Source organism: Nicotiana sylvestris, chromosome 5, assembly GCF_000393655.2.
Source record: "Nicotiana sylvestris chromosome 5, ASM39365v2, whole genome shotgun sequence".
Taxonomy (NCBI): domain Eukaryota; kingdom Viridiplantae; phylum Streptophyta; class Magnoliopsida; order Solanales; family Solanaceae; genus Nicotiana; species Nicotiana sylvestris.
This window is the reverse complement of record NC_091061.1, coordinates 172,312,072-172,323,525: the sequence shown is the minus strand read 5'-3', so window position 1 is coordinate 172,323,525 and position 11,454 is coordinate 172,312,072. Positions and strand designations below refer to the sequence as shown.

The 11,454-nt window shown below is 36.7% G+C and overlaps 2 protein-coding genes across 2 annotated transcripts; both read left to right on the top strand.

The window, feature by feature from the left end:
* The first annotated feature begins 502 nt into the window (after positions 1-502).
* Positions 503-8,105, top strand: LOC104222345 (uncharacterized). Its single transcript, XM_009773572.2, has 9 exons — positions 503-1,383; positions 4,015-4,221; positions 4,304-4,546; positions 5,021-5,087; positions 5,185-5,376; positions 5,851-5,942; positions 6,999-7,178; positions 7,256-7,392; positions 7,495-8,105. The coding sequence occupies exons 1-9, from the start codon at positions 895-897 to the stop codon at positions 7,673-7,675; spliced, it is 1,788 nt and encodes a 595-aa protein (XP_009771874.1). The 5' UTR covers positions 503-894; the 3' UTR covers positions 7,676-8,105.
* A 1,616-nt stretch (positions 8,106-9,721) lies between these two features.
* LOC104222346 (histone H3.3) lies at positions 9,722-11,403 on the top strand. Its single transcript, XM_009773574.2, has 5 exons — positions 9,722-9,881; positions 10,437-10,508; positions 10,595-10,671; positions 10,752-10,842; positions 10,964-11,403. The coding sequence occupies exons 2-5, from the start codon at positions 10,437-10,439 to the stop codon at positions 11,132-11,134; spliced, it is 411 nt and encodes a 136-aa protein (XP_009771876.1). The 5' UTR covers positions 9,722-9,881; the 3' UTR covers positions 11,135-11,403.
* The last annotated feature ends 51 nt before the right edge of the window (positions 11,404-11,454 follow it).

Sequence of the window (11,454 nt, the reverse complement as noted above, 5' to 3'; positions counted from 1 at the left end):
CTCTAATTTTTAAATACCATTTTCACTTAAAAAAATTTCCCTTTTTTTGGCCTTTTACAATTCTTATGCCCAAACGCCCACTAAGAGCCCGTTTGGACATAAGAATTCTTTCACTTTTTGTTCGATTTGTTTTCTTCGAAATCAGTGTTTGACCATAAAATTTCCAATTTTTACTTGAAGATGAATTTTGAAATTTTCGAAAAACTCAAAAAGCTATTTTTTAAAATTTTCACTCAGATCACTTAAAAATAAATAAAAAATAACCCTAAATTATATTCACGTCCAAACACAATTCTAATTTTCAAATACTATTTTCACTTTGAAATTATTTTTCCCACTTTTGTTTTGGAATTTTATCATTCTTATGTCCAAAAGCCAACTAAAATTCCTAATTTCCTAGTACTTCTTACTTAAAATATTTTTGATGAAACAAACGACCCCTAAGTCACTCCCAATCGTGCTCCTCAACAACTCAAAAACAAATCCTCTACTTCCCGGAATCGTTACTCTGTAATCGGCGTCCACTTTACACAGCTCACACTTCTAAAACTTCCAAACAAATCTCTCTCCCCCTTTAAGCCCCACCACCGATTTACTGACGCCGCCTATATAAATCGCCGAAGCCAATAAAATAAAAATAGAAAAAAAAGCCAAAGAAAAAACCAAATAATATTACAAAGAAAAACAAAATAACAGAATATTTTGATCATCACAGTTCACAAAATTCCCTCAATTTCACCAGCTTCTCTTACCTGTCCCCCCACCCCCCCAATAAAAGTCCAACCCCCTACCTAGCCATTATATATGTATCTATAGGTTCATTTATACAAATTTTCCGGCGAGTAATGCTTCTTCTTCTTCTTCTTCCTTAGCTGAGGTACAAATTTTCCGGTGATGGCAGACGACGTAGTACCGAAGACATTTAGAGCGTTAGTAGAAAGTGCTGAGAAGAAGTACGCCAGAGTACGGGATTTGCCGGCGTACGGACGGTGGGGAACGAGCAACCACTACTTTCACAAGGTGTTTAAAGCGTATATGAGGTTATGGAAGTACCAGCAGGAGAATCGAGCGAAGCTAACGGAGTGCGGTTTACAGCGATGGGAGATCGGCGAGATCGCTTCGAGAATCGGTCAGCTTTACTTTACGCAGTACATGAGGACTAGCGAAGTTAGGTTTTTACTCGAATCGTATATTTTTTACGAAGCGATTTTGCACAGGAAGTATTTCGAAGGTTCTGGGAAAGAACGAATGGTGAGGTTTAAAGAGCTGAGGTTCTATGCTAGGTTTTTAATGGTTTCGTTGATTTTAAATCGATCGGAAATGGTGAAACTGCTTATGGAACAATTTAAAGCTATTGTTGATGACAGTAGAGCTGCTTTTCCGGTACTAGTTCATTATCCTTGTTAATTTTGCTTCCAAATTTTGTGCTTTTAATAAGCTCATCTTTAACAATTAAGTAGTTTTTTTTTTTTTGGTTAAAATGAAAGCAATCTGAGTAAATATTTTAATTCTTAGGTTTCGCTCATTGCTATTTCTGAATTTTGTTTCTAATTATTTGCAACTGAAGCTTTAGCTAAGAAGAATTTATCTTCTGAATTTTGTTGATAAAGCTGCTTTTCCGATACTAGTTCCTTTTATTAGTTAATTTTGCTTCCATTTCTCTGGCTCTGAAGCTCATTTGACAATAATTTGGCAGTTTGTTGGTAAAGTGAATGCATATTTACAAGAATTTGTCATGGGTGATAAAAATCCAGTAATTTAGCTGTCAGATTGAGGAATTAACACGAATTTTTAAGATATTCCAATAGCTTTATATCTGAATTGTTAGGTTTCACTCATTGCTATTTCTGAAATTTGTTTCTAATTTAGTGGAGCTGAAGCGTAATTTAAGAAGAACTTATCATTTGTATGATAAAAATCCAGTAGTTTAGCTACTAGATTGAGGAATTATCAAGAATTTCTTACATATTTCAATAGATTTATTAAGTTAGCTTTGGTCAGACTGTTGGTGAGAAGTCCAGAAAAGGAATTTATCAGATGTATGATGAAATCCACAAATTTACCCGTCAGATTGAAGAATTGACATAGTTTTAAAAACATTTTTCAGTAGATCACTTGAGTTTGCTACGTTCCTTCTGCTTGGAAAGCGAGAGTCTCTTTAATCTAGTAAATTAGGCACCTCTTCTAGCTCCTTACCATAGTAAATGATTTTTTTTTTTTGGGGGGGGGGGGGGGGGCGCATACAGATAGTAAAGCAAATTTAATACACGCCAAAATTCTGGAATTTGTAACCTGAGCTATTGAGACATGTAATATATCTTCTCTAGACTAAGCTCTGCCATGTATCATGTTTTTGGTTGCAGTGACTGAGAACATGTAACAATTGACACATGTAGTATGGCTTCTCTGGACCATCTTTTTGTGTTTTAGTGATGGAGAACTTGTCGTTATTGGTCATAGTAAAGAATGGTCAATCTGTGAAAAAACTGAGATAAGTTTCAGGTGGAATGACCTTTTTCTTACTGATTAATATACCATGACTTCTTCCGGAGCTGAGCTGGGATAAGACTTTCTTAGTGTTCAGACCTAAATCATTGACAATTCTACGCTATTTACCTTGGTGTCTTCTACAAAAGTGGTTTTATTTTAGCTGAATTGCCAAAAAGTGCTAATTGCCCCTGTACCTTCTACTGTAGAAGGAACACATAAGGGTGAATGACAAAATGCATTAACTCATCAATCTTTCTTTAATACTTAACTTACATCTTCCTGCACCATTGTAAGGCGGATAAGGTTGGTATTTATGAATTTTGGAGGGAGGTGCGCTAGGGATGGTGAACCTTGCGCAAGCAACTGGTGACTTGTTTCGTCGCATTCTTTTGCCTTTTATTTGGTGTCAAGGCATATTCTCTTTGTTTGCTTACATGTTGTACAATGTGAAGTGTGAACAAATATAGAGACTACGGCTAAAGGCTTTAGTCTAGTAAGAGTGCAATTCGTGATGCGTCAGTTGGGCACATGTCACATATTCGAACCCTGCCATTGCAATAAAAAAGCTTGTATTTAAACAAAGAAGGGTAGATGGGTGGTCCTATTATCCACCGAGTTGTGGACTGTGCTACACTAGTTTCTGGGTTTTCTCGGTTACCAAAAAAATAGAGACTAAGAGCTACTCATCCGTACACACACACACATGTGTGTATGTATATATGTGTGTGTCTCTCTCTCTCTATATATATTTAGTGTTTGTATATATAAACACACATTATTTGTGTATATATCCACATATATATGTATATGTTCAAATTCCAGCGGCGGCGAAAAACACTAGGGGATTTATTTCCATTTGCCTAAGCCTTCGAGGGCAGTATCCAGTACCTGTATGGTGGGAGGTAGCAAGCACTTGGTTTCCCGTGGAATAATCGACGTGCGCGCAAGCTGGCCTAGATACCATCGTCATTAAAAAAATATACATATAAAGAGAGAGACATTAAGAATCTTGGTTGAGTTGTATGCTGCTCTATTGATGGTAGTGCTCGTTACTTCAAAATCAAAATTGAAGTGTGTCTAGGGATATGGTTTACATGCTCCTAAAGAAACAAGGGTCATATATTAAGCAAGATTTTCTGCATATTATCTTCTAAATCTCTGAGTGTGAACCCAAGATTTGTTATGCCCGTCCACTTCATGAACATTTGAGCAATCATATGATTTGCACTTCGCAGAATACAGAGGAGATAGGTTCTGGAACTATCTGCAGAAGTGTAGTGTTGAGCACTGAACTAACTACCCATTGATTTCCTTTTCTTTTCATATATCCTATGCATCTCGGGTAGAGAAGTTGCTTGAAGTTGAAGTTACTTGATTGTGCTTGGAGCACCTTTGCATCTTCCTATTCCATTAAAGAATAAAGTGATGCTTCGGCTACTGTAGCCCTGTACTTACTATCTATATTAGAACAGAAATTCTGTATCTCTTTCCATAAGATGAACTGTAGAAATGATTTCACCACAGGGTACTAACTTCAAAGAGTGGAGACTGGTGGTGCAAGAAATTGTTAGGTTTACAAGAGTTGATTCTCCATCTCCAGATGCCAGGCCTCTACGATATTGTGCTCTCTTTGATTCACATCCGTCATCTCGTCCATATGTAGCTCGCTTCCATGCTAAGAAGGTGCTAAAATTTCGAGATGCACTTCTGACAAGTTATCACAAAAGTGAGGTATCGACGACATCCTCATACTTCAGTGTTCAGTTGTGCTCAATTATAATGCACAATTAACCTTTCCTCACTTTTATTTCAGGTCAAATTTGCAGAATTAACACTGGACACTTACAGAATGCTGCAATGTTTGGAATGGGAACCCAGTGGATCTTTCTACCAAAGAAGTCCAGTTGAACCACGAGAGAATGGTGCTGTTACTGACCAATCTGTAACTTCTGGACTGATAGATATAAACTTGGCTGCTGAGATGATGGATCCAGCTTTGCCTCCAAATCCCAAGAAGGCTGTTCTTTACCGTCCTTCTGTTCCGCTATTGATATCTGTGAGTTCTGTTATGTTTACTCTGTGTTGCTGTTCTGATTAATCTATATCTAAGGAGTCATATAATGAAATACTGCTTCTGATTAATTAAAGGGGAATGTGGAAACTCATCTTTGATGATTGATTTATTGGTTAAGTTATTTGGTTCCCTGTGTTGGGAACTAATTGGACAACTGAACTTAGAGGCACATGGTAATACAATACTACACATGGAGAGTAAAATTTGAAATCTCTTAGTAGTACTCTTGTAGCTTATGTCGCCCACCATATGTTGCCTGAACACTCGATGTTAATGATGATTTCTTTGCACCTAAACCACAATATTTAGGACATTCTAATTAATGGTTGAACCCTGCCCATATCTACGTCGAATATGGAATAACATAGGATCCGAGTAATTGCTTCTGGCACTCCTCCTTAACATTTGGACGCTATTAGTGTGTATCCTTAGTTGGTCTTGTTCTGGCACCTGCAGGTCATCGCTACAATGTGTGAGGAGCTTCCTCCAGAGAGTGTGGTATTAATATATATTTCTGCATCAGGTTAGCGACCTTCTTTTTTTCCCTTAACGGAAACAGCAGGTTAGCTGCTTCAATATCCTCATTGTGGCAGAAATCTCAGTTCTGTATTGATTTCCAGGAAATACAAATCCCAGTACCGCCTCTCACACGGAAAGCTCTTCAAGTTCTAGAAAATCTTCAAAGAACATTGCTCTTTCTCGTACTTCTTATGAACAGAAGGGCGCTTTACATGAAAATTATATCAACACCAATGGAGATACGGGTCAATATTTTGAGAATTGTTTGTGCTTAGGTCCTAGCAGAAGTGGAGGTACACCATCAGAACTTAATTTATGTGCAGTCCATAAATTTATGTGCATTAGTCTGATAATCTCCTCTTTCAAGGCTTTTGGATATGTTATAGTTTGAATTCGTGTTTCCTTTGAATTAATAGGACATTATGTGTTCATCTTGGTTTAGTAGTTGACCTTGAGAGTTTAAACTAAAAACTGAAGATTGCAAGTTAAAACTCAATCTTACGTCAATGAACAGTTTTATTGACTGAACTTTAAGTATGGAATTATTAACTGTGCGTAAATGCATTACCTCTTGAGCCGAGGGTCTACCGGAAACAACCTCTCTACCCCTCGGGGTAGGGTTAGGGCCTGCGTACACACTACCCTCCCCAAACCCCACTTGTGGGATTTTACTGGGTTGTTGTTGTTGTTGTCCATAAATTGGTTCATGATTATCTCAAATTGTTCTAAACCCAACTAGGTTACATTTACTTTTTGTATTTTTGCAGGTTCAAATAACCTCTATCCAGGAGATCTAATTCCTTTCACACGAAGACCTCTATTCCTGATAATTGATAGTGACAACAGCCATGCATTCAAGGCAGGTTTGTCAGAACTGTGTCTAACCCATTAAACCATGATGACCTGTCCTTGAGTAAGACACAGATTCCAATGTGTTTTGGATTCTAGTTGTTGTCTAAAAAATGTGTAATGCTTTTGAGAAAACAAAATGAAATATCTTGGCGTGTTGATTCTTATGTAACACAATTGCAGCGAGAAAAACTTTGCACTAGCGCAGCTTCTTATGGATTAATCTGGCATATTGTCCAGGCAAAACACACTAAGCATATAATGAGATTGTGTCAACATACGTTATGAAACTATGGAGTGGTTGTCCAGTAAAAAGCTAGCTTACTCTCATTTGCTCCCAAGAGAATAAGTGGAATACATGTTTGGGCTGGTTCGGTGGTAACATGTGTTATATATAATCTATCCTTCTTCAGATTGTGCTTTAGCTGTTCCCCAGGAGTATTTTGCTTTCATAAATTACAATCAATTGATAAAATTGTAGTGGGAAGTGCAGGAAGAGAGGCATGAAAAGCCAAAGAGAATCCTGCACTTTTTCTGTCAGGATTCAGTTTCATTCACTACCCTGTTAGCTTATCCGGAGAGTCCTTACCTGAGCTACACATGTCTAAGATTTCCAAATCCCTACATATCCTGAGACCTTTGAATGATTGTACTGTCTTCTTCTGATTGACACCTTTTTGTGCCTGATAACATGTTGAACTTCTGAATTGCCAATAATTCTGTGCTTTTTTTTTCTTGATTGCTTTTGTTGAATTATGTGAATCCGACTCATCTAGAAGTGGTATGCTGTTAAAGAAGGGAGTCTAATTTTTCCAAATCTATAGTTGCTTGTATTCCCCACTTTATGAAGTACAGTTTTTTTAGCTACTCAGAGATCAATTTTGCCTCTTACCAAATGTCAATTAGTGTGGATTAGCTGTTTGTTCTCATCTATTGGGGTTATGGGAAAACTACTGTTGTAAATATTGCACTTCATGTATGACTTATTTATTCGCAAGTTCAATTTTGAAAATTATCATTAGAAGAGGACTGTTTCGTTGCTGATACATCTCCAATTGCTCTCCAGGTTCTACATGGGGCAGAAAGAGGAGAAAAAAGTGCTCTATTTCTCTCTCCCCTGAGGCCATCATTCAAGAATTCAGGTACTGATGTAACACAATCTGGAAGTCAGTTCACCTTGTTCTTGGCTGCTCCCTTACAGGCCTTCTGCCAGTTGGTTGGCCTTGTCTCTTCTGATAAGGATATGGTAAGTAGACCGTGACGCAAATTTCTTTACTGAGCAGTTGTAACTCGGTCTAACTTTCTTGGTAATTTGCTCTTCAGGATTGTGCTGATGAGGCTGATGGCATCATCTCAACTGCATTTGCAGAGTGGGAAGTAAACCTCTGTACATCGACTAGCCTAGATTTGGTTTGGGCTCAAGTTCTTTCTGATCCATTTCTGAGACGGCTTATTCTCAGGTAAGCATTTTCTGTTTGTACCAATCAAGTAAATTCTTCAGTTACAAGTCACCTTAGGAGCCTTCTTGGATATTAACCACATGCTTTGTTCCTCTTGTGCAGATTCATATTCTGCCGTGCTGTGCTCGCTCTATTTTGCTTGCAGGAACGTGAAGATCAGTATTTGCCTGCTTGTCTACCAAAGCTTCCTGATACATTCTCACCAAACTCTGAAACTGTGCAATCAGCTATCAGACGACTTGCAAAGCTTCTACAAGTTTCAGATTGTTTTCGATTTGAATAATAGTAATTGATTAGCATTTGTGCATTCGAAACGTGAAACCTATGCTCCCTTTATGATGTACAAAAGATTGCACCACAAAATGGGTATAGAGAAACCTGAAACTTACCGGTCGGCGTTTTGATTAAGAAAGACACATTGGTAACCCAAGTCCAGGCTGGAAGTAAAAAGGCATTCTTTTAGGTGATGGGTTTACTTAGTTTACAGCAATATCTTCTCATTTCATGTGCAGAAATTGGGGATTTTCTTCATTGTTTAATCTTTTGATAGAATGATAGCAAGCTTTTGGTTGGTGATACAGTCGCTGTTGGATACAAGAGGGTTACTTGGGTTTTTGGTTTCTGTTTTAGTTTCTACAGGAATTTGTACTAATTTGTTCATACCATCCTGTAATATAGAAGTAGGCAGTATTTTTCAATCATTTGTTGAGCAACTTCTCTTCCAATTTTTTTTTTTGATTGAACGAGAAACTGGCGAGGTTCTGTGTTTTAACAGCCACAGGGGACTATCTAATAATTTTGTGGCGCAAGAAAATAGTTTTTGCTCTTGTCCATGAGTCTCAGGGTTTTCTCAAGTGTTGTAGATTTGGAAGTTCTCTTTTGCTAACCACTCAATACAGATACCCACCTAGTTTGAGGCAAAAATTCAAGGGATAATAGGAAACATAGTGAGATGTTTTCTTTTAGAAATTAGTTGGAAGCTATTTTTATGTATACAGAGTTAACTGGTGCAATGGTATATCTTCTAAAACATTGTCATAGAGAGATACCAACACATAAGGTGGATAATAGAAATGATGTTATTGTACAACATAATATGGGTAGCTAAGATACTTGACTGGAGTCTGGAAGGAATTGCATTTGGGAATATTACATTTCAATGATGCAGGGTACAATTCAATTCGCCCATTTTAATGATACATGTTGTTGTCTTGTTGCAAGGCACAACTAAAATATGAACATGATGAATTTGAATTCTATGCTTCACAATATGCCACTAAAAACAATACCACAATCATCTTAGGAGTTTATGCGGTGAGAATGAGAATCACTTCGGAACTCTAGGAAAATGAGCGTTTTAGGCGGGATCTAAAAGCTCTCCAATATGTTGCGGAGCTTTTGGCCGTGCGAAGGTGGATGTAATTCAACTCAAACGAAGTAGTATTCATAGCTTTTAGGGCTCGTTTGGCATGAAGAATAGTGGATAATTAATCCCGAGATAACATTTGAAATGAGTTAATTCCATGTTTGGTTGAGATAAAATTGGAGTATAACTAATCCTGAGATTAGAGATTAGTTATATCAGGATTGTAATATTTTTTATCCCTATTGAAGGGTGTAATAATAAATCTCAGAATAACTAATCTCGAGATAACTTATTTCCCAACCAAACGATCTTACAGAATAGTCTAGTGATCAGTAAACGATGAATATAGTGAGGTCCATAAACAAATTGACCCGAACATTACTGTTATCTAAGGCAACATGAATTTGAAGGGAAGAAGCAACTCAAATATACCCTTCCCCCTAATTTGCTGTTATCACCGAAAAAATATTAAATATTTCATCCGTTCACTTTTACTTGACATGTATACTAAAAATAAATTTTTATTTTTACTTGTCATTTTACGCATATCAACAGAAGACAAAAAAAATTTCTTATTATAACACATTATTTATTACTCATTTCAAATTATTTTCTCAAATCCAATAAAATATACATCAATTAATATGGATATTATGATAAATTATATATTTTATTTATTATTTCTTAAGGAACATAAAAAGCCAAAAAATACCGAGTAAAAGTGAACAGAGAGAGTACTACATTAATCCTATTATCTTGTTTGTGGAGTTAACCGCCCAAAAGCAAAAGTAAAGTAAGAAAATACCCCAATCAAACACCACTTAACAATTTCAACCAATAAGAATCAAGTATTCAGTCCTCTCGATCCGGGAACAACCACTAACTTAGAATCTCAACCGTCCAAAGAGCTGGAGAAAACACAACACCCACCTTTTATAACCCTCGATATTCTCCCAAGAAAGCACACGGATAGATAATCTCAACCGTCCGATCTTATCCATCGCCTACATCCACAAAAATATATATAGCTGTCAACCTATAATACTTTGAACCTTTCGCATTCGCTCCACAAAAGCAGAGAGAAGAAAGAAGAAGAAGGAGAATAGAATAGAATACAGAGAAGGTAAATTATCTTATCTCCTTTTTTTTTTTATTTTTTTTGCCTTTTCTTTTCCGCGCCATTAATTTTTGAATTATTCTTTGTATTTCATTTATTATTAACATTTTAATATCATTTAGGTTTTATTTAATTTATAGAATGATTGATCTGTCTATAATCTCTAGGGTTTAGGGTTTCTGATAATCTCTCATGATAGGCTTTTGATTAAATGTTGGATCTCATGAATATATCTGGAATTAAGTCTTCCGTCATAAATATGTGAATTTTTTTGTTACTTTGTCATAAATTCGGAGACACAATTAGGTTACTAGAGATAAATTGAACATATCTTTGGTATTCATGTTATGGTTGGAGTTAATAAGTGCAAATTGATTCTTTCGTTGTAATTCGGTGAAATTATTGTTTTTCTTTGTCAGAAATTCTTAGGTACAGCTTTAAGTTGCTAGATCATAGTATATGTTTTTTTTTGGGGGAGTTTTTTGTGTTATAGTTCAAGTTATTAGGGAAAATTGAACCTTTTGTTTTAGTTATGTTAAATTGTTGGTTGTGGCATTTCAGATGGCTCGTACCAAGCAAACTGCTCGTAAGTCTACCGGAGGAAAGGCACCTAGGAAGCAACTTGCTACTAAGGTCAGTTTTTCCTTAAAAATGTTTGTATATGAAATTGTAACCTTATGTTCTGTTTGGTAGCTAATTTTGTGTGGTACTTGAATTAGGCTGCTCGTAAGTCTGCTCCTACTACTGGTGGAGTGAAAAAGCCTCATAGATACCGCCCTGGTACTGTTGCTCTTCGGTAAGTTACATCTTGTGTAAAATACGAGTTGTGTATGCCCAATTTGCATATGATCAATTATTCTTTCTTACATTCTGCAGTGAAATCCGTAAGTACCAGAAGAGTACTGAGCTCCTGATCAGGAAGCTCCCATTCCAGAGGCTTGTTCGTGAAATTGCTCAGGATTTCAAGGTAAATATGGTGGTGGTTTATAATCTGTTTTTGATTCTACATTGCTATGTTGTCTTGGGATGTAGCTTTAATGGTTTACTTGGTGATTGACTGGTTGTTTGTGTGGCTTCTTTGGTTTCAGACTGATCTGCGTTTCCAGAGTCATGCTGTGTTGGCTCTGCAGGAGGCTGCTGAGGCTTACTTGGTTGGTCTCTTTGAGGACACAAATCTTTGTGCCATTCATGCCAAGCGTGTCACTATCATGCCAAAGGACATTCAGCTTGCTAGGCGTATCAGGGGCGAGCGTGCTTAATTTGATCAAGTGTGGTAGCTTTGGTGGTGCTTTTAGATCTTTTTTTTTTTTTTATAAGACAATGATGGTATTAAAATTTAGTAATAGGGATGATATGCTATGTTGATCTTATTTTGTGTGGTGGATGGAGGTGTGCTGTAATTGTTGTTCTGTTTTGGGAAGTGGAGAAGCATAGTATTTGTTGAATCTTTCTAATGTTTTGTTGTCACACCACTGGTGTTGAACACGTTTCAGAATTTGCATCTAATGTTTAGTTCAACTGTTTGGTATTTGCATCTTATCTTTCACTTCATAGTCTTATTGTTAGCATTGCAATGATA

Coding starts and splice junctions, on each gene's coding strand:
- LOC104222345 (XM_009773572.2), top strand. CDS start 895: ATGGCAGACGACGTAGTACCGAAGACATTTAGAGCGTTAGTAGAAAGT. Junction 1,384..4,014: donor ACAGTAGAGCTGCTTTTCCG/GTACTAGTTCAT, acceptor ATTTCACCACAG/GGTACTAACTTCAAAGAGTG. Junction 5,943..6,998: donor ACAACAGCCATGCATTCAAG/GCAGGTTTGTCA, acceptor ATTGCTCTCCAG/GTTCTACATGGGGCAGAAAG.
- LOC104222346 (XM_009773574.2), top strand. CDS start 10,437: ATGGCTCGTACCAAGCAAACTGCTCGTAAGTCTACCGGAGGAAAGGCA. Junction 10,509..10,594: donor GGAAGCAACTTGCTACTAAG/GTCAGTTTTTCC, acceptor TACTTGAATTAG/GCTGCTCGTAAGTCTGCTCC. Junction 10,672..10,751: donor CCTGGTACTGTTGCTCTTCG/GTAAGTTACATC, acceptor TACATTCTGCAG/TGAAATCCGTAAGTACCAGA.